The sequence below is a fragment of the Rousettus aegyptiacus genome, unplaced genomic scaffold, assembly GCF_014176215.1.
Source record: "Rousettus aegyptiacus isolate mRouAeg1 unplaced genomic scaffold, mRouAeg1.p scaffold_m13_p_4, whole genome shotgun sequence".
In the NCBI taxonomy this organism is placed as follows: Eukaryota; Metazoa; Chordata; class Mammalia; order Chiroptera; family Pteropodidae; genus Rousettus; species Rousettus aegyptiacus.
In genome coordinates, this window is record NW_023416307.1 from 157,442,292 (window position 1) to 157,468,477 (window position 26,186).

At 62.0% G+C, this 26,186-nt stretch overlaps 1 protein-coding gene across 11 annotated transcripts in view; it reads right to left on the reverse strand.

Annotated features, from left to right (window-relative positions):
* ITPR1 (inositol 1,4,5-trisphosphate receptor type 1) overlaps positions 1–26,186 on the reverse strand; it is a 260,469-nt gene that overhangs the window by 47,157 nt on the left and 187,126 nt on the right. For 10 of the 11 annotated variants that reach the window (XM_016133138.2, XM_016133137.2, XM_016133135.2 and 7 more), the window contains 8 exons: positions 13,290–13,470; positions 11,623–11,876; positions 10,095–10,295; positions 8,518–8,628; positions 6,885–6,980; positions 4,554–4,676; positions 3,320–3,424; positions 574–766 (listed from right to left, as the gene is read on the reverse strand). In XM_016133138.2, the coding sequence (XP_015988624.2) occupies positions 574–766; positions 3,320–3,424; positions 4,554–4,676; positions 6,885–6,980; positions 8,518–8,628; positions 10,095–10,295; positions 11,623–11,876; positions 13,290–13,470 (1,264 nt within the window). The remainder of the gene's footprint in view (positions 1–573; positions 767–3,319; positions 3,425–4,553; positions 4,677–6,884; positions 6,981–8,517; positions 8,629–10,094; positions 10,296–11,622; positions 11,877–13,289; positions 13,471–26,186) is intronic. The other variant, XM_036219254.1, reaches the window with a different exon arrangement.

Consider the following 26,186-nt stretch of genomic DNA (forward strand, 5'->3'; position numbering starts at 1 on the left):
CCGCCCCACAGAGAGTGCCCCACAGAGCACAAGCGCAGCTGGAGCCCCGGGCTGTGAGGCAGCCGCCAGCTCCTGACAGGAGTAAAGCACGAGCCTGCCTGAGTCGGTCACAGGAGGGGGTGTCTGTGCGCCCAAGTGTCACGTTACAATGCTGGTTACAGCCAGGGGCTGCGCAGCCCTCTGGGGCGGCCCAAAAAACTGTCCACGATGAGAGATTTCAACCCGACCCTCCGGGCTTTGCCCTGGGGCCTGCTGGTGAGCAAGGACGCATCTGAGGGGGCAGATGGTCCACTGCCCATAAGGTGCCGCCAGAGTGTGAAGGGCGGCCTGCCACTGCCCACAGACGAGGAGGAGCAGCGACTGGGGTCAGGTGGTCGGGGTCAGGCCGCAGCCGGCGCACCCTGCTGTGCGCACAAGGCCGGCCTCAGACACCAGAGGGCCTTCTGCAAGGTGCTCTCGGGATGGGTGCCTGGGGCTGGAGCCTGCTCGCCGGCCGCACAGGCACCTGTCTGGGGCTCAGCTTGGCTCCCGCGCGGTTGCAGGTGGGGGGGAGGAGTGGCGGGGGGCACGCACCTCGCAGCTTCTTCTGCCAGTTCATCTCGTTGAACAGGTCCTCGGAGCGCAGGAAGAAGTCGTTGATCTTGCTGCCCTGCTCGTCCCGCTCCGTGGTGTAGTAGATGCGCAGCTTCGACTCCTTGGTGAGGAACTCGCAGATGCTGGGCACGGGGAACACGATCTGCTCCATGGTGCGGTCCTGCCTGACGATCTGCGGGGAGGAGGGGCAGGCGCCTCAGCAGCCCGCAGCCGAGGGTCCCGGCTGCCGGCCCCGGGCTCGGGGTCCGACGTGGCGCAGCCCGGAGCCCGCGTCTGCTGACCGTGCAGACCCTCACATCACACGGCTTCCACAGGTCTCCAGGGGTATATTTTCACCTCAGGCCGATTACACTGCGACTAACTCGACCGCAGCTTAAACTGCCCCCCGCACACACGTTTGGCGGTGGCTCCAGGCCGGGGCCGCCCCAGCGCCTCCTATCACGATGGCATGGCTCCGCGTGGCGTCTGTCCCACGGGGCCAGCGAGCACCAGCGTGTGTGGCCAGCGCGACTGCGGGACTGAGCATTTAATTTTATTTCACTTGATCTTAAGCGGCCACCCACGGCCAGCAGCTCCCGCGTTGGGCAGCGAGTCACCTAGGATCCTTTCTCAGAGTAAAACTGGGTCCCCTTTGCCAGGCAGGAACCTTAGAGATCTGGTTCATCCAGTGACGCCCTGCCTCTCGGCACAGCATCTGAAATGCGCGGTGCAGGAGTCGCTGTGCCCAGTCGACACTGGGTCAGCACCCGCTGCCCTTTACACTCGCTTAGCTGGGCCCGGGGGGCGGGGGAGGGGAGCGGACACCTCGCAGGTTCCCAGACGGGCTCTGTCCCCGGGCAGGAGGCAGCCTGGTCAGGACTGTTCAAATTCCAAGATGCTGTGCTGAGTCACTGTCCCGGGAGGCAGAGACTTCGGAAGGGGCGCAGCGTGCAGCGCAGAGGGGCACAGCCTCTCCCTAGTCCGCCCCTCCAGAGCCCGCAGAAGTCAGGTGAGGCCCCGGGCCAACGCCCTCCACAAGAAGATCCGGTTCTCACTCTCCCTGAGGCACCAAGGTCAAGCTGTCCTGGGAAACTCGCCCAGGGGTGAGACAGGTTCCCACAGCCCTGGCTCCCTAAGTTCTGGGAGACTTGGTCTTAACACCAGTGGTTCCCAAATCTAGGGGAGATGATCAGGTTACAGGAAGCTTCCCTTTCACACCGACTCTGGTTGCCACGCTGACCTCGCTGAACTGGAATAGTGATGTCGGGGTTGGTGTGCGGATCCTGCCCGCGAACCGGCTCCCCGGGCGACATGCATACACACAGGCTCACGGGCCGACCGCAGAGCCTGCCAGCTTCGCACGGCCCCTCCTTCTGCCAAAGGACTGTAATCCGGGCTCAGGAGGTAACAGAGTGGGGGACAGGAGGCCGGCTGGCCAGAGCTGAGCCCCGGACCCCAGGCTCCCCAGCCTGACTCGCAGAGGCCCTAGGGTCTGCGGGGAGAAGCCCAGTGGGGACACCATGCCTGGCCATTTCTCTTTCTCGTCTGAGACCTACCCACACCTCTTTCACCGCCCTGACAGGTGGGAGTCAGGACACATTCTGGTCCTTCTCCCACCTGTAACGGGCTCCGTGACCCTGTTCACACGTCTTGGCCTGACCCAGCCTCAGGCGGCTCCCCAGTGACCGATGAGCTCGTGACAGGGTTGGAGTCCTCCTTCCTCCGACATGCTACACTGCAGACACCTGCGGGGGCTCCGGGGCAGAGCTGGCCCTTCTCGCGCCTCTAGCCGTTAACAACACACCAGGAGCGTTTGCTTGCATACTGTCAGGGTCAACGAATCGGTGAGGTGACGCCTTTTATTAGGGCTCCTAGAGACTCGCGACATCGGATATGATTCTGTTCTTAAAAAGCCTCCGTTCTGAATGCTCCACGTGGCCCAGAGAAGTCGCTGGCCCTTCACAGAGCTCGCCCCAACACTGACGCGGACTGCGTGCGCTTCCCGATTAGCCGAACGCGGCCCGCCTCCCCTGACGGCGCAGAGCCCGGACGGAGACAGGGTCTGTTCTCTCCGAAGCACAGAGACAACGCAGGTGACCTGACGTGTACCCGTGGGCCCTGGGGTCAGCCAGGCTGGGATTCGAATCCCAGCCCCGCCACTGATAACTGGACGAGGGGCACGACCTCCCTGCGTCTTACCTCAGTTTCCCCATCTGCACAATGGAGGCGGCCCCATTTAGCTCACGGGGGTTAGGAAGGCCTGTGAAGCGTGTGTGTTTTTGATGCGGACCTGGCCGTATCACTCCCCCAAGACGAAGTGTCCCAGGGTCCATCCTCAGGTGACGCCCAGACCCCCCGGGGGAGGTGGCCAGGCCTCCAAGGGGCTGGGCCGCCTGTCTTCCCTCTGGGTCTGCCTGCCCTCTGCCCCCCGCCCGGGGTCTCCCGCCCTCGCCTTCAGGCCCCGCGTCCGAGAGGCTGTCCCCGCTCGTCTCTCACTAAGGCCCGTGCTTCCACGTGGTGTCCCGCGGTCGACCGCGGGTCCCTCTGCGGGTCCTCACGGCCTGGTCGGGATGCACGAGGAGCGCCACCTCCCAGTGTGGCCTTGCTCGGGGCCCGCCTCCTCGCCAGGCCGTATGCGGGAGCCGGTGGCCTGGCCACCACTGGTGCGGGGGCTGGTACACAGGGGTGCTCACAACACCCCCGGGCACCCTAGACGGGCGTGTGCATGGGGTGCTCGCCACAGTACCTCTATCTGGGCCGTGTGCTTGGCGTAGAACCCCAGGGCCGCGTCCCCGTCCACCTGGCCGCCGGGCTTCAGCATGCTCTGCAGCTCCTTGTTGTGCCGGGCCAGCTGGAGCGGAGAACAGGGACAGGGCTGACGGCCCCGCCGCAGGGCACCGGGCAGCAGGAGCAGTGGTAGGGCCAAGGGCGGGTGGGGCCGAGGGCGGCGGGGTCAAGGGCAGGCGGGGTCAAGGGCAGCAGGGCTGAGGGCAGGCGGGGTCAAGGTCGGCGAGGTCAAGGGCAGCAGGGCCGAGGGCAGCGGGGTCGAGGGCAGTGGGGCCAAGGGCGGCAGAGTCGAGGGCAGCAGGGCCAAGGGTGGGCGGCCCCTGGGCTCCTTCCTGGGTATGCGCTGCTCAGCAGCTGCTCTGGACCTTGGCAGGACAGTACAGAAGTGTGTGCCCACATGAGGCCCCCCTTTCCCCAACCTCTTTGGCCGGCAGGAGGGAATCGGGGTTCTGCACAGCCCCGGAGCCTCCATTCAGAAGGTTCCGGGACTCTCCCGCCAGCTAAATGCCAGGGACTGTGGGGGGGAGGGGCGGCGGCGGGGGAGGCTGTTTGTCTCCTTCCCCCGGCATGCTGTCGCGGGGCCTGGCAACCTTCGGCCCCGCACTGCCATCGCCTTGGCGCTAATCCCCGGCCCTGAGAGGTGGAGGGGACGGGAAACACAAGCCCGCAGCAGGGGGCAGGTGGGCAGGCTGCCCGCACGCGCCGCAGGCGATGGCCCAGCAACCTCCACGAACAGGAAGTGCCTTCGAAGGCCCAGCCCCTTGGGAAGAGAATTATGAAACAGGGCATTTGGGTGCCGGGGAGGAAGGATGACCACATCCCCCAAAAGGCAAACGAAAAGAAGTCACAATGACAAGTTGGGTTCCACAGATTCCCAAACGCGGCAGACAAGGCAGCCCAGGGCGATGTCTTCAGACGGTTCAGACAGACTCATCAATGTTTATGAAGAGCCAAAACCTCCAGACAGAGTCATCAACCACATACGTGCCGCTGCTCAGGGCGAACGCTTTCAGAAACGGGGGGGCGGGGGGATTTCCAGGGACATGACCCCACCAGGGTGGGAAAGCAGAAGTGTCCTGGCACCCAGCACGGCAGGGCGGGCTGCCCCCGGGACCCGGGGGCCTCGGCGAGAGCCACGGAGACGCAGGCGGCCCGTGCCGCTCAGAGCCCCGGCCGGCCCTGGGACGTCGTACCTGGTGGGCTAAGATATAGATGTTGTGCCCCACGTTCCTGGGGGAGGCGGCCCCCTCCTCGCCGTTCTCGCCGTCCTCGAACTCCACCTCGCCCTGCATGTAGGCTTTCTTGATCACTTCCACCTGCGAGAAGAGCGAGCGTCATGGAAGACCCGCGCGGGGTGGGGGGCGGGGTGCAGGCCGCGGCTCGCGTGCGTCAGCCTCGCCCCCCGGGGTGACGCGCTCGTCCAGCCCCGCACTCGACATCCTGCCCGGTGTGGACACGGCCACAGGTGTCGCCCCCACCGACCCCCACTGACGCGAGACGAGACCCATGTGCTCTCCCTCCCCTGAGGCACCCGGGGGCTGCCTCGCGCCCTTCTGCTTTCGAAGAGAACAGTGCCAACAAACGTGCCCTGAACAGCAAGACGGGACGCAGATCCGCAAAGGCAAGAGGCCACTCTCTTCCCATCGCTACGTCTCCACCCAACTCTCCTGGCCCCTACCTTTGCCCTTTCTGGAGAGACAAACCCGTTTGCCCTTGGGAGTTGGCTGGGGAAACTATTTTCTCCGACTCCAAATTTTCCCCTGAACCCCCACAGCCTAGAGGACGTGAAAACGCCACCACAAACAGGTAACATCTACCTACCACTCACCACACGCCAAACTCTGGGCTTTGCATTTTAACTTTCTTTCAGAGAATCCCAAAGTTATGAATGTTTTACAAGGCGCCAAAACTCCTACTTATTCTGAATGAGGAAACAGGCTCGGAGGGGCGAGGGGCACGCCCCAGGCCCCACGGCCAGGAGCTGGGATGTGGGCTGGACCTCGACACCTGGGCCCCGTGCGCGCGGCCTGCCCCATGCCCGGAGCACGCGTCCCGAAGCCTCTGTGCCCGGCCGCCCTGGTCTGGCCGCAGGCCTGGTCTGCCTGTTCCACAGCCCCCACCCAGCGCCCAGCACGGCCCGAGATGCGATGACTCAGAGAACAGGAACAAAACGCCCTGAACCCCCAAGCCGCAGCAGAATGTAACTCTTCTTGAGGACTCAGAAGGCAGGTCAGCACGCTGCACTGCCACGGGGCAGGGGCTACTTCTCGGCTTGGAGCACGCAGGGCCCCTCACGGCCGCCCTGACACGGGGCGGGCTCGGGGGTCGCTCTGGAGACGGGACCCTGCTCTCCGCGTGGCGACCCCGCAGTGCTCTCCAGCACCAGAACGAACAGACGAGCTGCACAGGACGTGGGGGCCAGCACGCGCGCACGCGTGTGCACACACGCTCTGGGCATTAAGTGTCCCTGCCCTGCTGAGTGTTAGAACCGGGTTTGTTCCAGAAAGCCTTTGACCCTCCCCCGGGAGCCAGGAGTGGTGGCGTCCAGCCACGAGGGGACAGCCCAGGCGGCGGTGGCACCCACGGCCCTGGTGCCCACGGCTCCCCTCCGAGACAGGCCACGTCCTTGATTCACAGCGGCTGGAACAGGGTCTCGCGGAGGCGAAGTCATTCGTCCCTCCCGAAGCGTGACGAGCCCTGGCCCGCCCCTCCCCCGCCATTACATAGGTCGTTACATAAGCTCAGGGCGACTTGCATCACGAGCTACGACTCAGCCCTGACCTCTGCGATCAAAGAGTGGGCTCACTGCTAACTTCACGTATGGGAACACATACAGGGACTTCGGCCTGGCTGCGAGCGCGTCTGAGGTCACAGGCGGCAGACGGGGCTCAGTGCCCTCGCGCAGGCCAGTTACGCCCACCTGCGTGGGGACAAGTCCTCCCTGGGCGCTCCGGCCCCAGCTCGCTCTGCTGCCTGGGAGCCGTTGCAGTCCCCGGCTGCAGTGCCAACGGTAAACACCACCCCCCAACATCAACCAGAGTGTGTCTTCTTAAAAAAAAAAAAAACCCAAAACGTCAGCACCCCCAAAATACTCCTTTGCTGCCCAGACTATTGGCACCAAGAAGAGACGTGACTCCTGCAGCTCTGGACAGACAGGGCGGGCGAGTGGGGGGGAGGCCGCGGGGTGGGGAGGGGGCGGCGGGCGGGCCCCGCGCTGGGCCTGCCGGGGATGGTGACGCTGCAGCTGCCTTTCAGGGGTGAGGATGGTGCGGCTCAGGTCAAGCGCCAGCCCAAGGTGACCTGGCCAAAGGGCAGAGAGGACCGGGGGGCTCCCGCCTGTGGGCTCTACCCTGAGCCCTGTGCCAGGAGGGAGGGAGGCCAGGGACAAGGCTGCGCCCTGCGTGGAGGGAGGGGGCGGAGGCCTCAGCCCCAGGAGCACTGCATGCAGGACCCCACGTCCCCGCCCCAGGGCTGGAGTGCGCGGAAGCCCCGCCCGGCCCGGGGACAGCCCCGCCCCCACTCACCAGCTCCTTCGGCCGCATGTTGTACAGGATCCTCTCGGCGTTCTCGCTGTCGTGCCTGCTCTCCATGATGGCCAGCAGCAGCTTGGAGGCGTTGTTCTAAAGCGGGAGGAGGGGGGAGGGGGCAGAGAGAGCTGCTGGAGTGGCGGCCGGAACGCACCTCAGCCCATGGGGCAGCCAGGGGCCGGCGCGGGCCCCAGGGCAGGTCTGCGGAGCGGGCTCTGGGCCCGAGAGGCAAATGTTCGCCTGCGCACATCTCCCCACTATTCAGAAGTGGGGAACCTCGACGGGGTGCTGCGGGGGCGCCCGTGGGGACGGTGGTCGGGAGGACTCGCGACGTGGGTGCTGGCTCTGACGCAGACCCGCAGGCGCAGACGGCCGGCGGGCAGGGAGGCCCCGCCTGTCCTCAGAGCTGCCGTCAGCCGGCCTGAGCCCTCACGTCACAGGTGCGACTGACAGACACCCGTCGACTGGGGTGACCCGCGGGGGTGCGGGGGTGCCGGGCCAGGCTGTGTGCTCCCCCGGGTGGGGCTGCTGCTCGGGGTGACACGTGCTTCCTCCCAGAGCACGGGGCGCCACGCACCCAAACCGACCCTTGCTGTGGGCGCTCAGTCCTAACTAAATGCTGGGTGGAGCGAAGCTGCGTCGTCCCCGGGGGCAGGGGGGCCCGGCCACACCCCCGCTGCCCCCGCTTCCTGCACCGCCGTCTATGCGCTGAGCACGGGCCCGCTTTTTGGCGAAACCCTGCAGTTCCAGGCCCTTCCGGGACAGTGATAAAGTGCTCACGGCTGTGCAGGAGCGAAAGAGAGAGCAGATCCCAACAGGCCCCGACCTGGGGACAGTGAAAAAGGCAAAGTGCTCAGGGAGGCTGACGCGTTTCGAAACACGCTTTAGACGCCAGGCTGGGCGGCAATTCCGAGACCCGGAACTGAATTTTTGAGCTCCTGGAGAACCTCGGGGACCCCTAAACCGGGGTGAGGGCGTGTTCGTGTGTGTTGGTTCACCTAAGGAGCCAGGCTTTCATCAGGAAGGGCACTGCCGGCTTCTCAAACGTCCACGGGGCCAGCAGTGGCCCCTGGAGCCAGCACCCACCTCCCTGCAGACGTCTGCCTCCCGGCCTTCGCGCGCGGTCCAAGGAACAGGCCGGAGGCCGGGGCCAGTGCCGCTGGGCAGCCACCTTCTGACCCGCCGAAGGCAGACGAGAAACACGCGTTCCCTGAGCGCGTTAAACCAGCCGTTTTCGGCCCCGCACAGGTTCAGTGGCGCTGTTATTCCACTGGCCCTTTCTCCTCAATGGGGGGACCACCGGGACCACGGAGGGGGCGGCGTGCTCTCGGGGCCCCAGCCTGTGCCTCTCAGAATCGAGGCTTTTGGTGCTCAGGTCCTTTGTCTCCCAGCAGCGAGTGACGAGTGCTCGGCCGCTGTGACCCCGGAGCTGAGTACGAAGCTGCTGTCGGGCCGCGAGACCCTTCTCTGGGAGGAGAAGACCGCGGTTCTGCGTTTCCCTCAGAACTTCCCGCGGAGTGGACAAGACTCGCCTCGAACCCCGAGTTTCACAACACTGGCCGCGTTGCATGCGGAGGCGCCACGTGGAAGCCTCCGCGGGACCCTGGCCTGGCTCTCAACTCCCACTTGCCTTCAGCTCCAACACGAGGTCCATCCTCTTCTTTCCCAAAGGATTGATGTCGTTAAGGATCAGGGCGGTGATGATGTCAATGCCGTTGGACTCGTGGGTGGCGATGCAGTTCTGAGGGGAGAGACACAAGCACGCACACACACACACACACACACGAGCACTGGTCGTAACTCAGGCCTCGGAGGTCGACAGGCTTCATTGCCATTGCGATGCAATGCTCGCCACTCCCAGAAATGTCTCTAGGGCAGAGCTGCAAATTTTCCGTGAGAAAGTGGTAAAAAAAATTAAAGACAGATGAAAATCTCTAGTTTCAGAATTAGCAGTGAGCAGCAGGAAAGTCCCCATTGCTGTTACTGGCCGCGTCTCAGCCCGCGGGGCGCGCCCGGTGTGGGGAGCGCGGTGTGCGGCCGGCCGGGTCCCCAGCCCCGTTTTCCCCTTTCGCGGGGTGTTCCGTTCCCTCTGCGTCACCCCGTTGCGCACTGCGCACTTTCACTTAAACCTGACGCTTGGAGGGCCCGTTTCCTGTTTAAGTCACACACAGACGAACCCGCCCCGCCCCCACCCCGACGAGCGCTCCGTTTGCGGGCCCCAGGCCGCATGCTCCTTTCCACGGACCGGACCGCCATCTGGCAGAAAAGCACACCCGAGGTTATAAGTCAATTCACTCGGATGTCCGAAAAAAGTCTTTTCCCACGAGCCTGTTGTAATTTCTTGGTTCCTTTTCATTTGCAATCAGACTACACACACCCTCGGTCTCACCAGGGAACTGAGGCAGAAAGCAGATTTAACAGACGCTAGCCTCGGAGTCACGGTCAGCTGAGACCAGGTTTTTCCTACGCCGCTCAGCTCTGCATGAAGGTCCTGGCCTCGGCCCTGGGGAACCTGGCACACCCCACCTTCCCTGGCCCTGGTGAGCATCGGCCTACCCTCTCCCGCCAGGATACAGCTATAATTTGAGTGACTAAGCGTACTCATCCAAGCACTAATATGAAAACTCACAGCACCCGCAAGATACCCTGCAGAAGCAATGACCCGACCCATGGAGACACTGGGATCCACTCAAAAAACATGCCTCCTGAGAGGCCGAGGTGAAAACTAGCGGGCCTTTCTCTTCTCCGAATGTCTGTGGTGTTAAGATCTGAACCATGCGCTTTCTCATAGGACTTTCAAGCTGTCTTATGTGTGGCGAGGTTTCTCTCTCCAGCTGGGTTTAAACTTCTTGCGTTAAATGGCCACTTTTCGAGTCTTTCCTAGCATTTAAAATAGAGCCCAGTCTTCTGGTGTTAATGGAACCCCAGCTTTAAACTCTAACCCCAGTCAAGTCAGAGTCGGACACTCAAACCGAGCCGAGCCCAGGGAGGACAGAGCCAACACCTGCACCCAGGTAAACTCCTGACGCTTAAAAAAGCACCGGGGCACCTTCCTGACCGTTGGCAAGGTGGCCTCCAGGTATCCTGGTGGCCTTGGCAGCAGCGGGCAGGCGCTACGTGCCCTCTGAACGCATCCCTGGCAACGACCCTTCCGAAACGACAAGCTTCCCCGCCTGCCCCTCGCCCCCCAAACATAAACGGAATTACCTGGTTCTCGTGGCAGGGCCCCTGGCAGTACTCGGTGAGGCTCTCCAGGGTCTGGTTGATGAGGGCGACGTTCTTCTCGTTGATGTAGAGCCCGAGCAGGCCGAGGCCGCCGGTGGTACTGCCGCAGATGCAGTCCAGGAACTGCAGGGTCTCGCACACCAGGTTGTAGTTGGTCTTGTTGTTTTGGCAACGGAGGAAGTTCTGCCGTTGGGCAGTCCCCAGGTCGGGGGAGCGATTCAGAGACAAGAGGGAAAGGGTCAGTCACCCCGCACCGTGTGGACAGTGTCTGACTGGCCGGCACCCCGACCGACTGGCGGGTACGCAGAGGGAGGCAGCGCTGGGCGGAGCGGGAGGGTCGGCCACGCAAGTGTCTACGGCAGGGGCCACCAGCGCTGGCTGGCTCTCTGGGGCACTCTGATGTGGGACGCACTGGAGGGAGGGGGGGCGGCTCTCCCCTGACAACCTGCTCAGGACTCTTGGAGCCGTTTCCAGTTCCCATTTCTCTCCTTCCCACTCCTGCCCCCCGCCAGGTGCTGAGCTCGGAGGCACCTGACGTTTCCAGGGGCAGCGGTTCTTTTGGAAGGATGGCCCGGTCTGCGTGCTGAATGCCCAGAGCCTACCCTGGGGACGGTTCAGCGCAACACAAGGCGTCACAGGCTGGCTCAAGCCCAGAGCCATCGCGGGAACCTGGGCTGTCCCATGTGGCCACTTCCAGTGCCAACGGAAGGGGTGGGAGCGAGTGCGTGTGCGTGCCGCGAGCACGTGCCCGAGGCTGTGTTCTCCGGGGAAGCGGGTGATGTTCACGAGAGAAGCGAGGGCCGGGACTTCCTCGACGAAACAGAGCGAGCCACACTCAGCCACCTGAGGCTGGATGGCACGTGCTCTGCCATCGGACAGCCCGGGTTCAAGTCCCAGCCCTGTGCCCGCTGGGCGCCCTGAGCCTCAGCTCCTGCAGCTCAGGCAAGACCGCGATGACGCAGGCGACGCCGAGCTCCCAGGGCGTCCTCAGAGCCCCTGGCCACTGGGACTCTGACAGAACAGGGAACAAAGGGTTTCTGGAATAGTCGGTTCAACGGATGTATCGTGTAAAATTCCAGAAGGCCATGTCATTCGTTCACTCAACACTTAATTAGCACTTTCTATGTAGCAGATGGTGTAAGTCTGGTATGTCATCCATCTGTCCATCTGTCTGTCTATCCGTCTGTCCGTCCATCCATCATCCGCCCAAGTGTAACCTGTGCACCTACACGCCACACACCGGCAGGCCGCCAGATGCATGTGCACGGGCACACGTACACACTTGCACACACAGAGCAGGCGCCCACACTGGTGCGCAAGAGAGACGGTCCCTGTCCCTGTGGAGACGGTGGGGAGGACAGACAGAGAACCGCATCATTACGCAGGTGTCGAGAACCATCCTGGGTCCTCGACTCGAGGAAACCGGCTGGTGTGAAGGAGCTGAGTGTCGGGGCGAGTGCAGCAGCGGCGCCCCCGGCCGCCCCCCCCAGCGCCCCCAGCCCACCCTCACCTGGAGGTCCCGGTTGTGGTTCTCGCACAGCAGCTGCAGGAAGCGCAGGATGGGCTGCATGATGGTGACGACCGCGCTCATCTCCAGGTCATCCTTGGCCTTGTCCGCCGCGGCCTGGGCGCCCTCGCCGGGCTGGTAGTGGTCGTCGGGGTCGGCCTCCCTCCGGAAGGCGGAGAAGGCCTTCCTGGTGGCGGCGGAGGCCTCCAGCAGCTGGTCGCGGACCTCCTCCGTTATCTGTGTCACGGGCTCTTTGGCTGGAAGACAAGCACGAGACCGTCAAGCCCGCGGGACCTCGCCAGTGCTGGTCGCCGGCTGAAGGCGACGTCCAGAAACGTCAGGCCTCGCAGTCCCGAGGGATCCCCACGGCTGGCCGAGCACTCTAGGAAGCCGGTGCCTTCTCCCCTGCCGCGGGCAGGGTTCAGGCTGAGGCAGGGCCCGCCAGCGCGCTCAGGGCTGTGCCGTGTCTTAGAGGAAAAACCCCAGGGCAGGCTCTGTCACCCCGCACGGCTAGGCTCTGGGCCTCAGCTTCCTCATCTGCGAAGTGGGGACACGTGTGAATTCCACCCAGACAGGGTCCTGAGGGGATCAATGTAATGCTAATCACAACAGTAATTACCGTTGCCGGAGGGGCAAGTGAGCGTGCCCTGCACCACGTGCCAAGGCACTGTGATGAAGCCTTTGACGTGTGCTACCTCGTCTAAGCCCCCAGAGAGCCCTGCCAGGTAAGCGGGCGTTGCAGCGGGGCATTCGACCGCAGCCAGGCTGCCTGGGTCCACACCCTGGCTCTCCTGCCTTCGAGCTCAGGTCTTTAGCAAGGACAAGTGAAGAAGTAGCTCTCTGCCTCGGTTTCCCCACCTGTACTATTCTGCAGGGTTGACGCGCATTCCAAACGGAGCAATGCATGTTAAGGGCTCTGAACGGGGCCCGGTTCCCAGCAGGCGCTTGGAAAACGTCACCCATTCCTCTTTCTCCCCGTTCTAGGCCGGCGGTTATCAACCGGGCGTGACTCTGCCCTCATCCCCACCCAGGGGACAACTCCCCACATCTGGAGACGTTTCCAGAGACACTATCTGGGGCTGGGCACCTGGCATCTCCATGTAGAGGCCACACGTGCGGCTGAGCGTCTCACGGTTCAGCCCCGAGAGCAACCGTTGTCCAGGCGTCAGACGCCGTGGCTGGGACGCCACCCCGTTCTCATCTGAAACAAGGCTCAGCGCGGTTCACTAACTGCTCGCAGCCGCCTGACTCGGCACTGGTGGGTCCACCCTCCCCTCCCTAACATCCCTTCCCTTCCACTGAGATGACGGATAAAAAGCTTCACGAACTATCAAACGTGTCAGAGAATTGGCTGACAAAAAAATGGACATCCAGTTCTAAAGCGTGAATCTTCCTCAACGTTCTCGAACATTAAATGGAAAATTACAGAAAAGCCTTATTCGTGGATTTCCTGCCAAAAAAAAAAAAAAAAAAACCCTGGAGCTGAACCAAGAGGAATGTATATTAATTTACTAAACAAGCAGAACCTCCACAGCAACAGGAATTCAGCTAGGAAGAATTACATCATGACCACATTGGCTTTTTTCTTCCAAAGGGAACACCGTTTTGAGTCCAGAAGTGACGGAAGGCCAGAGGAAAGCAGGCGGGCGGGGGCTGCGTGGGGCGCGCACCTTTCTTCCGTGACGGGGCGTCTCTGTCGACCTCGTCGTCTTTCTTTTTATTCCCCAAGTCACTGGTGTTCACCGTCACCGTCGCCTTGATCTCTTGCTGGGCCACCTTCATTCGGTCATAGAAGACCTTGAAGAATTTCTCCGACTTCTTGTCCTCTGTTAGTCGGCAGAAAAAGGAATGCTGCCAAAGAAAAACCACAGATTTTCGACACTGAGACAGACCTGTGACTGAATCCCACTCGAGACACCCAAACCTCACGGCGGTCACAGTCAGCCGCAAAACTTCACTAATGGCCCAAGTTCAGACCGAAGATAAACACCATTCTATGCACTACCTGTCTCTGGATTCTAGGGCCTGAAGTTTTTTTTTTTTTTTCCCTTTTACAGAGCCTTTAAAGCAAATGCCACAGGATATCTTCGCTGGAGCAGTCACACGGGCTCAGGAAGCAAACTAAGGGGTGCTGGGCAGATTTTAGCCAACTAAGAACAGCCCCTCTTACCCAAATGACAAAACTACCCCACCGACAATGAAAATGAAATGTATTTTTGGTGATTGCAGCGGGGCTAGTCATTTGTTTAAGGACTTCTGTGAGTCCCTCCTTCGGAACAGCCTTGTGAATACATACGGATGAGTAAGACGTGCTACCATGCCCCTACGAGGCTCCACACTAGGTTAGGATGCCACGTCCCTAAGGAAGACTGAACTGTGTATGCAAAAAGTGCCCCAGAAGCTACATGATTATATCGTAGAAGCGCAGAGCTGGCAAGGAGGCCCCCGGGCTGGAGTGATCCCAAAATCTTCATGGAGAATGTGATTTTTCAAATTGGGCTTTGAAGGACAGGTGAGGGTGTTCAGATAAAGCAGCTCGGAATTAACAGGTAGCTTGCCTCTTGGAGACACACTTGTTTTAGACCTGCCGCACGCCACAGTGCGACTGTTGACGTGGAAACACAGCATGGTGTCTCGACTTCGTTTATGAGTTCTGCTTCCCGCCCCTTCGCAAACACCGCGCTGTTGTGAATTATTTACATAAAAATACAATACGGTCATTTCCAGAGGAATAAAACAAAGCTCCAAACAATATCCCTGCTTCTCCCAGTTGGGTCTTTCTGCCAATTTCCTATCCTCCCCCACGTGGAAAGACGGCTCGTGTCTACACAAGGTGGCCCTCGGCTCGCGATCCCAGAAAAACTACCACCTTCGCAGCGCCTGGAAGCCCCCGACCGCCCCGTCTCTCACCCCCGCACATACAGGTGCCTGATCCAGGAGCCCCCCGGGGGCCGACACGTTTCTCTGCTGACTTCCGTCACTCTGACCCCCTCGCCTCCAGCCCGTGGGCTACTCCGACAGATGTCCGTCCCACGTGACCACAGAGCACTTCTCCACCGACCCGCTCCCCCGCCTTGCTCAGGACGCGGGACCTGCCCTTCCCACCTGCGTGCTGTCCCTTCCACTACGACCGCTCCCGAGCGTCACCTACTGTTCGTCCTTGTCACTGTGTGTCACTGGGCCCTCCCAGACCGCGACTCTTTGGAACAAGTGCGAGTCTTTAACGTCCTCCATTGCCTTTTATTGCCTCTTTTCTTTAGGTTTCTCAGTATTTTATCCATCCATCCATCCATCCGCCCACCGACCCACCCACCTGTCCATCTGTCCACCACTGACTGTGCACCTGTCACGAGTCGGGCACTGTGCCATCACTGGAGATACAACAGCGAAACGAAGCCTGAACTGTCCCCGAGAAACCAGAAGCTGGCGCGGAATGGACACAGTGATTCGATAACCACCCTGGTGACCGTTTACTGAAACAGCCTGTTATCCCCGAGAACCTGTCCCAGGAGACTGCAGGTGAACACCTGTTCCTCCCTGGCCCACCCCCGCCCCGGTTCTCCCCGCGGCCAGGGCCCCCTCGCCCCTCGGGCTCGCCACCAACGTCAGCTCCCTGAGCATCCGACGTGGCGGCCACGCCGGCTGCTTGTTCTCACGTGCCCTGTTTTATTTTCTTCAGCAACTGGCCTCTGAGACGACGCCACGGAAGGACTCTCCCGCCTACGGCCTCTCGCACGCGGGGGTGGACGCCCGCTGGCCCGGCCCGCGGCCTCCTGCGCGCCCAGACGCGGCCCGGCACGGGGGCGGTGCGCCCTGGTTATGTGACGAAGGAGCGACCACGACCCAGCACGTCGGGCTGCTCTTCACTGACACCCCGACACTTCCCACTTCTGTATTCATTCAGTGGACAAGACAGAAACGACCCCAATGGAGGTGAATTCTGAAAAATCGCTCAAATATGAAGAACTAACTTCTAACCGTCCGCTTCTTTGAGAGACAACGCGTCCACGGACAGACAAAAGGAGGTGTGTGGGGACAGAGAACTCCACCTACTGCCACCCAACTGTGGTGGCTAAATTCCGCCTCCCCCTCCCCGAAAACAAGGCTTCATCTCCCGGCGTCGAGAGCCAACTGCCAGAGGGCGGTCGCTTGGGGCGGTGAACCCCGTCGCTGTGCCAGCATCTCCTCGCTGCACGGGGGGCAGCGTAGAAAGTGGCCATCTGGCCTGCTGCCCAGGGCGCTCGCTCCGATTCCGGCTTCTCAGGGGACACATGGAAGACCCGCCCAGGGGCAGGTGCTTCGGGGGCAGACCCAAGCTCACTGGCAACAGGTCAGTACCTGGCGTGGCTTTAAGGAAGGAAGCCGAGGGTCAGGGCAGGTGAGGGAGTCGCCGCTGGCAGAGGCCACCTCCTGGGCGGCTGTGGCGGGGGGAGGGAAACTAGGCCTGGCCGCTGTACGCCAAGCTCAGAAAACAGGACGAGAAGGGCGGAAACACGGGCCGCGGAACGCCGAGGCCGCGCATCCGGTTTGCACGTGTCCTCCTTTCCCCCCAGACGCCATCTCTGCACGCAGAGGCACCACATGCAGGGAGGTACAGGGGCCCGCCAAGGCCACACGGAGTCCTCGTCACCCGACTGCCCAACCCGGTCCCTGGGACCACGCTGGGTCCTGGTGGAACCGACAGGCTCCGTTTACTCTCTTGTCTTTGGATGACTGTCCAGTGGACGCGGTTTGTTTCCCAGGGCTGCCTGAGCCGGACACGGGCTGAGTTGCTGAGAGGCCTCGGATCGAAACAACGACGGAGCTACCCTTTCAGATCTGCCTTGAAAATAATCAGACGTTGCTCAATGAGCCTGGCGGCCACCCACCTGCAGCCACCCCAACCCTCACCAAGACACAGAGCACGGCTTGTGAGAAGCCTGCTCGTTTCTGAGCAAAAGGCGCCCCAATTTAGGGCCTTGCAGACAGTGGTGGCGACTCTACAGTCAACGGGCGGGCAGTGGGCAGGAGGGGTGTGGGCACCCCTTTCTTTGGGGCAAGAGGTCACAGTTCCAAATACCATTCAGGAAGAAGAACGGGAGACCGGGCCTCCCCCGTGCACTGAACACACAGCGGGGTACACGAGCAGACACATGCCATGTCGAAAGGCCATCCTCCCAGAGTTTAGAGATGTGGGAGGAAGACAGGCTTTGCGCCCGGACGCAGAGCCAGCCAGCCCGCACCTGCGGGGCCAGAGGCCACTGTGACGGGGGGAGCCCTCCGAGCGCGTCTTGGCTAAAGGAGGGGCCATGACAGGAAGCAGACGGGACGTGACCCAGGACGCAGCCCGGCGGGAGTGTGGGTGGTCTGGGCGGGGCAGGCCACCGTGCCAAGACTGTGAACCCCCACAGCGGAAGGCTGTCCACGCTCGGTCGGTCCAGAAGCCCACACGCTGGGCCCGGAGAGAACCCAGAGAACAAGCTATTCCGCTTGGCTGCCCCGGACGACATGACCCTGCCACGGCCCGTGACAGTCAGACTGGACGCTCCCTTCTCTGCTGCAGAACGAATCATTCTCAGGCGAATCCAAGAATTTGAAAAATGTGAACACTGAACAGGGCGTCAAGGGCCGAGGTTCCAGCTGACGGAACCTCCCCGCCGGGGTCGTTGACTTTTTCTTTTCACTCTGCCTCGGGCACGCGGAGACCTCGGCCGTGGCCCCAGGAGGCTTGGACACCCGAGAACAGACACTGTGCAGGTGACGGAGTGACAGCAGTGGCTCCCGAGGTGTGGGGTCTACCTCCTGGCTGTCTTCCTGCGCCTGTTTGCCACTTCCTGGGGACGCTCCCTCTGTCACTCACACTACGGCAAGCGGTAACTGAACACGGCCTGTTCGCCAGGCGATGCCGAGGGGCTTGACCCACATCACATTGTTTCATCCCTAGAACCACCCACGAGGGAGCTGCGAGCAAGAGCCTCATTTCACGGAGGAGGAAACCGAGGCCCGCAGAGGTGAGGGCGCTCGCCGAGTCACTCCGCTGGGAGGTGGGCGGAGGGGGCTGGGGCTCCGGCCCCACCTGTCTGAGGCCACAGTGCAGGCTCCCAGGCACTCTGCTTCGTTACACACCTGTCACCTGTGCGAGAGTTTGTTGAATGCAAGCACCTCTGACTTTTTATAACACCTGCTCCACAGGTACGGAGAGGTGTGGGGGGTCCTCAGGTGAACCGTCAGACTGCCGGTGACGCCCGCTGGACACGCTGTTCACGTGGCTCCTGCACGGGCCCCTGCTCCTTGGCTAAGGTCACACGCTGTTCCCAAAGCCAGTGCCACGCGGTGACCGCTGCCGGTCTCCAACCCTTTCCTCAGAATGCGGTGGCGACCACCAAAACCCTAAGCTCGTGAGTCCTGAACAAGGTGGCCAGACAGTGAGGCATCGAGCTGGACGGGCGGAAAACGAAGCTCCAGCCTCGGCGCCTCACTGACCAGCCACGCGACCTCAGGCATCGCGCGCTCCTTGTCAGAACGGCGACCCCCGCCCTCCGCCCTGTGGCGCCGCGTGGAGGCTTCGCCCACCGAGGCTGCAGGTGTGCGACGCTCTGCGTGGAAAACTCTGGTTGCTGCGGGGAGCTAGGCGGATGGAGGGAGCTGGTGGTCCCCGTCGGGCGACTCCTCTTGCGAAGGAAAAGCGAGGGACAGTACGACGGGCAGGTGAGCGGCGCCGGGTGCTATGCGGTGGCCGAAGTCAGGTGTCCGAACGTGGCCAGGGGCGAACAATGCCAGCTGACACCGGTTGGCCGGGACGGCCTCTGAGTGCACACCGGAGGGCAAGTCGCCGTCATGATGAAGCTTAAAAAACACCCGGCTGCAATCTGACCAGTTTGGAAGCCGCTCAGGTTCCTTCCGACACAGAGAGAGACCGTTTCGCTCCACTCCTCAGAGCTTAATCTGCCTAAAGGCAGGACGCCGGCTTCTGGTCCGGCATTCCTCCTGGACGGCCCCAAACCTTTCAACGCGAACTGTGTTTTTCAAAATTTCTAACCAATTCTCTTGACTTCAGGAAAAGCATGATGTATGACGTGAGTCTAATGGTTAATAAAAGGGGCGTGAGAAGCTACACATTCTCTCTCACTCCACGGAGCCTTTTGTGAGGTGCGAGGGGTTGTGACCCATAAACACGTGGGGCTCTCAGCCCAGCTACCACTGTGAGGATGTTTCCAGCTGTAACGAGTCCAGAAATCAAAAACCCTTCAAGGCAGGAAAGGAGACGAAGCGACCACAACTGGTTCTCTGCATCGTCACCTCTGGAGGACGAGGACCAACACCTGCTTCGACCCCTTGGCTGGGGCGGACGGGGAGCTCACTGCGGACGCCAGTGCCGAGAGGGCCGTGGGGGGCTGGGGACGCGCCGGCCGCCAGGGAAGGGGAAGGCCGATGCGGTTGACCGTCCTGATGCTGCTAACAGAACCAGCTCCGTCTTTCGTGAGCAGCAAAATCCACCCGGGTCCGTTAAGGATGGCTTTTCTCCTGAGATGGGGGTGGGGGCAGGGCCTGCAGCACTGAGGTGGGCCCCCTGCTGAGAGCCTGGCAGGGATGCGGCTGTCCCTTCCCACCCCGCTGGGGGACTCGGCCCGGGGCGTCGAGAAAGAGGACTGACCCAGGAAGTGAAAGGCGAAGACCCGGGTCCTTGGTCTCGCTTCTGCTCTGCGTTCCTGAGGGGCAGTCAATCCACACGGACCGACGCCTCCTGCCCTGAAGGGTCCCAGGTCCCCTGGAGCGTCCAGCTCACGCCGCGGTCAGGCCCACTCCCGTGCCTGTGTCCGTGCAGAGCAGCGGGGGGCTCAGGGTCGGGTGGCGGGGTGACCGCAGAACTGGGAGGGCTGGGCTGGGTCGCCGACGAGCCTGTGGCCTCAGCTTCCTCATCAGTCGTGGGGAAGGGAGGGCGAGGCCGCCCCTTGGGGGGCCTGGAGGATGGAGGTGACCGAGGCCAGAGCCTGGCGCCTGGCACCTGCCACTTCCCTTTCCCTGCTCTCAACAAGCCAACTGCCCCAAACGCGCTCAACCACAGAATCTGCAGAAAAACGCGCTGCGGCTGCGGGGTCAAGGACGCAGGCCGGCAGACAGCACGCTGTCCAGCAGAGCGAATGCCCCCCCTTCCCCCCTCCCGGTCCCCTGCTGCATCTGACTAACACTCACCACAGACCCTCCGGGCCCCGAAGGATGTGCGCCGCGCCTCGCCGTTCCCCAGTCCCACAGGCCCGTTGCCCTGGGTTCTGGCCCACCACGCGGCTCCCGCCTGGCTGCAGAGAACGCCCCGGGACCTGCCCGGGGGACACGCAGACGGCCGAGCACACGGGGATGGGGGGTGGGGCGGGTTGGCGCTACCCAGCACTCCTCCGTGTGACTGCTGCTCGGGGCCTCATGAGCAGGCCCCGGCCCCGCACCCAGTGACAGGCGTCCGATCCGGGTCCAGCAGCCCTTCCGTCCCCAGCTCCCACTCCCGGTGGCGACACTCTGACCACGCTGGCCTCCCTCAGCTCTTGCAGCTGCTAGGCCCGTGCACGGCTGGTTCCCCTCTCATCTCTTGGGTCTCAGCTGAAACGCCACCTCCCCAGAGAAGCCTTCCCTGACTACCCCGCGCGGCTTCTTCGTGACGCTCCACACCCCACTCACGTGTGTCCCGGTTTGTTATCTGTTAACTGGTTTAGGATCCATCTCCACCGACAGACCATGAGCTCCGAGGGCTGGGACGCACACGGTCTCACCCCCGACTGCACCATGGCCGTCATGGGGCGCCCGACACCCAGAACGTGCCCCACAAACGTGTGCCGCATGAGCGCACGCACAACGGCCCTGAGGGATTTCCAGAACACTGAGGTCAAGCTGAGCTCTGCATCCAGGCAGCTGCAGAGGACCCCAACCACCAGAGGCTCCCGTCTGTGAGCGCCTGGGCCTGCCAGACGGGGCAGGGCCATGGTCCAAGGCCGGCCGGAGGCGCACCGCTCAGTGCACCCCCGGGGCGGGCTCGGGCTGGCCGGAGAGCCTCGTCCATCCCGAGAAGGGTGAACGCCTCTGGCCTCGTGGACACTTGCGTCATGATCAGGGAGCAGGGAGGACGGCCCCCCAGCGCCTGGCTCCCTCGCCGGACCCGGTGGCACGGGGTCTGGGCTCAGCGGTCCACGCTGGCGCTGCAGGGAGGCGAATACAACACAAACACAAAACCGTGCAGCGGCCGCTGCGGAAACGCGTCCTCCTCTTTTTCTAGGTCCTGAATTCAAAGGGAAACAAGTGGTCAGGTGGTTTACAGGACTGTCCCCTTCAGAGCCTCGGACATTTTGATGCAAAGTGCAAAAACCCGGACGTGGGAAACGGGTAGCAACATCGAGAAGACCTCTGACACTTTCAAAAAGGAACTCAGCAGGCCTCGGAGACGTTGGTGGGCAGAGATGCCCTGGGAACGAGCAGCCCCAGGGCAGAAGCGCCAGGGCCAGCGGTGACTCGGGCTGTCGGGCGGGCGGGGGTCAGAGCTGGGGGGAGGTGCGCCTTCGGGCCCCCACGGCAGGACCTCCTGCTGGCAGCATCTCCTGGGAAAACATCTCAGCCCCGAAGCCAACCCTGCTGGAGCAGCTCCCAAGGGAAAGCCCCCCCCCCACCCCCCCGGTCCCGCAGAGGGGAACGAAGTGACGGCCTCGGTCTGGAATCCGGGGATGTTTTATGCAGATGTCCGTCGCAGAGGCAGCAAGGGGAAGTCGGCCTGCCTTTGATTATTCAGACAGCCCACTGCTCTTGTGAATTGCACAACTCTTGGGCAAGGCTGGGGTGGGTTCTGGGATTAAAAAAAAAAATTTGTTTTTAAAGTCTGTCCTCACAGGAACTACTTTTTCTTTTCTAAGAACATTCCATTGTGACTTCGCTACTCATGTCTTGTAAACGCCTCTGCTCTGGTGGGAACATAGCTGACATGGCCAGGCCAGCTCGGAAGGCCCGTGGCCACCAGCAGGCCGGCCGGCCGGGGCGCAGGTGGCCCTTCCTGGGGCCGCCGCAGTTCCGCTTCCCTGCTGAGAACCGCATGGCCTTTCTACTCACTTATTTTTTTTTTAAATCCTGGCTGAGCAATTTCAACCTACAGCCTTCGAGTGACTGCATCTGCCCAGGCCCCGAGAATGCCAGCTGGGGGACAAACACCCCCCCGTTGTCATGGGTTCTAGCTCCTCATGCACCAGACGAGCCAGGTGCCACTGCCCACCCAGGCCACGCGCACTGAGGAGGATGCACGGGAGCACTGACGGCGCCCCCTGGGGCCCTGCCCCTGTCTGCCCCCCGACCCCCGACCCCCCGGCCATGGGGCCCCATCAGCTTGGGGCAACCCCATCGTGGGGCGTCAGCTTCCACCGGGCAAGATGAAAGATGTCCAGGATAGGCCCCTATGATGGAGGGCCTGGTGGTAAAAAAAAAAAAAAAAAATCCCGGGAAAGGGGCGGGCAGGGAACAACACACCCCGGCCAACACCGCTCCGAGGTCCGGAAGCCACACAATGGGACGCTCTGAGCGGGGGACGGAAAAATGTCCTGTTTCCGGTGACAGGTCCCAGAATCACGAGGAGGTGTGAGAAACAAGGACACTTATAGGTCTAAAAAAGAAGGGGAGAAGGAGAAGAGACGAGAACGGCGGGAGGAAGGAGCCAGGGAAGGGGGGTGAGATCGCGCGCAGACACCATGGCAACGAGGCCGTCCACCTACCCCGGCCGCCCACCCGCGGCCAGATTCTGTGCTGACGCACTTGAGAACAGGCTGGTTCCTACCAGCTCAGGAAGGTGAGCAAACCCAGAGCTCATTAAACCCCTTCTCAGCGACTCTCGTCTGCCTGCAGACAGTGAGCAAGGAGGGTATAAATAGAAGTTACATAACGGCTCTTTGTTGATTCCTGTGCTTACCCCAAAATGCGGCATGACCTTGTTTTGTTCCGAGGAGTTTTCTTCGGCGGGCTGGTGGGGGACTTTGATCTAGGTGGGGATCGTCCTAAAGTTTAAACAGCAGGCTACGGATTTCCAGGTGAAGAGCAGGTGCTTGGGGTAGCGTCCAAGTTCAGAATGCTCGGGGTCAAGTCCTCCTCAGGTGAAAAGTGTCCACTCTCTTGCCACAAAACTTAAGGAATAGTGTGGCTGCCACTTAGGACGTTTCCTGGTGAGGCCAGGGTTCATTTGACCCCTACCCCAACCCTCCCAGAGCAAGACCCATTAATGAAATGGCTTCCCAAGTTTCCTGCAGGAGGTCGGGAAACGCACGTTTAGAGTTAACCGATGCTTTCTCAATACCTCCGGGCGTGATCGGCTTTTTCTTTTGTGACAAGCAAGACAGTGGGAGCCCAGTGGGTCGCCAGGGCCTCCCTGAGACGCCGACACGGCCTAGGTGGGCAGTGACGTGGTACCTTGACATCGGCCCAAGCTCGCCTGAGCCCCGTGCCGGCCAGGGCTTCTGAGCAGACCCTGGGCTTTGGCGTCTTCACCAGAAGGTGGTTTCAGAGGAGCGTGCGCTTACAGGGCTCACTGTGAGCCCCGGTCCCCGGCTGTCTCGTCTAACCTGTCGATGCCACGAAACTTTGAGCAACTGTCGCCATGGGAACGTCCCCTCTGAAGTATCATTCAAGAAACGTCACGGGTGCTGGGGAGCCCCTGCCCTCGGTCTCAGCAACCGTTCCCACCCCCTAGGACCTCGGAACATGGTGCTTCTATTGACAGGACTTTGGAGTCTCGGAGGCGAGGGTTTTAGATGCAGACGCCTCCCAGGGACGGCGGTCAATCCCACAGGACCCGGGGGAGTGCTCTGACAGCCTGAGGGTGTGCAGGCCCCACTCAGCGCTCCGGCTCTGTCCACAGTGGCTTCAGTACCTCACCGCGGCCGGGCCGAGGGCCGGGCGGCTGCGACAGCTCAGGGCGCGGCCCCAGCACGAGGCTGTGACTGTCGTCCGCCTGCTCGGAGGGGCGTCCTTTCTCATCGGACTGGAGGGTGGTCAACAAGACCGTGATGCATAGATCCAGGCTGAAGAAAAGTCCACCTCCCCTGCTGCACCCCGCCCCCGTCCCGGGCTGGTCACTGAGGCGCGGGGGCCACCTCTCAGCTTCGCCCCATGAGCCTGTGCCCAACCCCCTTCCCAGTCCCCGGGAGGGAACCAGGCTCTACCTTCTACAGTCTGAACAGCGTGGATCCGCTGGGAGCCCATACGTCTCCACGTCCCGAGGCAGCAACGTTGCCAGGTAACAAATGTGGAAATATACTCAGAAAACTGTCTGTGACAATATACAACCTCCGCTCTGCAGCTGATAACCGAGGGAGTGTTAAAACACCATGTTCTCTTAACACCCGGGCCTCGGGTGTGAAAATAAAATTAAACGGGATACTTCCTCTTGTAAACAGAAGACAGGCATACAACTCACACACACGCACCCACTAGCTGGAAATAGTACAGGGGTTTGTGAGAGCCATCTGCAGTGCGCCCCAGCAGTTACCGGCCCCGGCCGCGCACGCGACCTCCGGAAGCTCAGAGAAACACGACTGGGCAGCAGGCGTCTGTCGGGGGCGAGTTCACCTCTGCCTAGGGAACGCTGCTCATGAAAAGGACCCCGTGGAAACAAAAGAAAAATTCGCATACTGTGTAAAACTGAACTTGCTTCCATCGTGCAGCACACACTTCGACTTTAGAAACCCACTGGTGACCACACAGTGACCACTTGCTGCTCATATCGGGCGACCAGTGTGTCCGCCCCCCGCCCTGCCCCCAGCAGCAGCGAGACGGACGCTGAGCTCCACATGTAGGACGCCAGGCCGTGAGCCAAGAGGCTGCCCAGCACGGTGCAGAGTCGAGAGATTCTTGAGTTCAAATCCCAGCTCTGCTAACTGGGAGACTTTGGCTAAGATCCCTGGCTCTTGAGACTCGGTCCCCTCCTCTGTAACCGGGGCTAGCCCACCTTGCCCGGATCAAGTACGTCTCCGCGCCCAGCACCGTGCCTGCCCCAGGACAGGCACGTTATAAAGGCACTAAGTCCCTTCCCCGTCCTTCCCCAAACGTGAACAGTCTTCGACCAGCCAAAGACGCGAATGTGGGGGGAACCCAGTACATTTCGCTGCTTTGTGCAAAACGGGCAGAAGCTGAGCTCTGACGAGCCTCACATGATGCCTTCGGACGCGAGCAGGAAGCCAAATCGTCAGGAACGTCGCCGTCATCGGACTCTGTGCAAGCGCCCTAACTCAGCGAGCTGCCCTCTGCCTCCACGGAGAGCAAGTTACACGAGCGAGTTTCCTCGTCACTGGTTTGCATAGACCTGGCGGTCCGGAGCTTGCTGGAAGGGGAGTGGCTTGCACGGCACGTAGAGTTTTTACTTGGCCAACCAGACGCCCGGCCTATAGGAAGTCATTCACAGGCCGAAGACCGGCCGCACGAGCTGTCTCGGAACGTGTCCAGAAGGCAGAGCCCAGCGACAAGAAGAACCACCAAGGGCAACACCATCGACTCTCATCTTCTGCACTGAAGGGGGTGCCCGGCCCCCCTTTCCTCAGACCCTGGGGGACGGGCCGTGGGCCCTGTCTGTGCCAGTGAAACTGGCGGAGCGGCTCCCCCGCCCCCAAGGCGTGCAGCAACACGGAGAAGCCAAGGACCCAGCCTGCGGCAGGAGACACTCCCGGATGCGGCCACCAGCCAGCTGTGACCCTGAGCAAGTCACTGGACCTCTCGGAGCCTCTATTCCGTTCTCGGAAAGAGCGGCTGCAGCAGCGCCTGCCCACTCGGCGTCACCGCGCAGCGCGAACGAGACCGAGCGGCGGCGGCGCCTGGCCCAGCCGCTGGCCCACGGGCACAGCCCGGGGACTCATTGCTCTCACTGCCAGATGCGGGGATTCCTAAGAGGAAACGACAGAGGACGCGCCTAGGAGGCGTCTCCAGAGCCGCGTCACGTTTCCCTCGGGTTCGGAGGCGCCGCACGCGCCCCCGCGCGTACACGAGGCGTCCCTTTCAAACGGTAACGACCACCGCGTGATCGTGCTTCACATCCGCGTGCTCATATCCGCAACAGGCTGAGGGGGAGGGTGCTCGAGGACCGGGGCGGCCACGGAGGGCCGGGGGTGATTCGCTCAGCGGGCATTTGCGGAGCGGCCACTGCGGTCCGGGGGCTGGGGTGTGAGAGGCTAGACCCTGGGAGAGGCGACGCTCGTGGGCGGGGAGGCGCGGAGGAGGAAGACGTGCGACCAAAAAGCACCACGGCGACCACACCTGCTCCCCACGCGTCACCTCATTTAGTGCCCGGCCCGGCAGAGCGGGGTTCTCCGCGTGGGCTCAACGCGCAGATGAGTTCCCTTCACGCCTCACACGTAACGACCTCTCTGGGAACCTCGCGGGGAAGACAGACTTGGTCTCTGTTCCCTTGGGTCTTACAGTGACCCCTCCATTCAAAGTGTGGGGACGGCCCAAAGACAAAGACCACCGGATACGCCCCAAGACAGGACCTCTGCCTCGGGGGGCCAAGAGGAAGTTTTCAGGGTAGGGGACGTTTCACACAGTGGTTGGGGAGCGTGCCAGGCAGAGGGAGAGAGGGCGTGTCC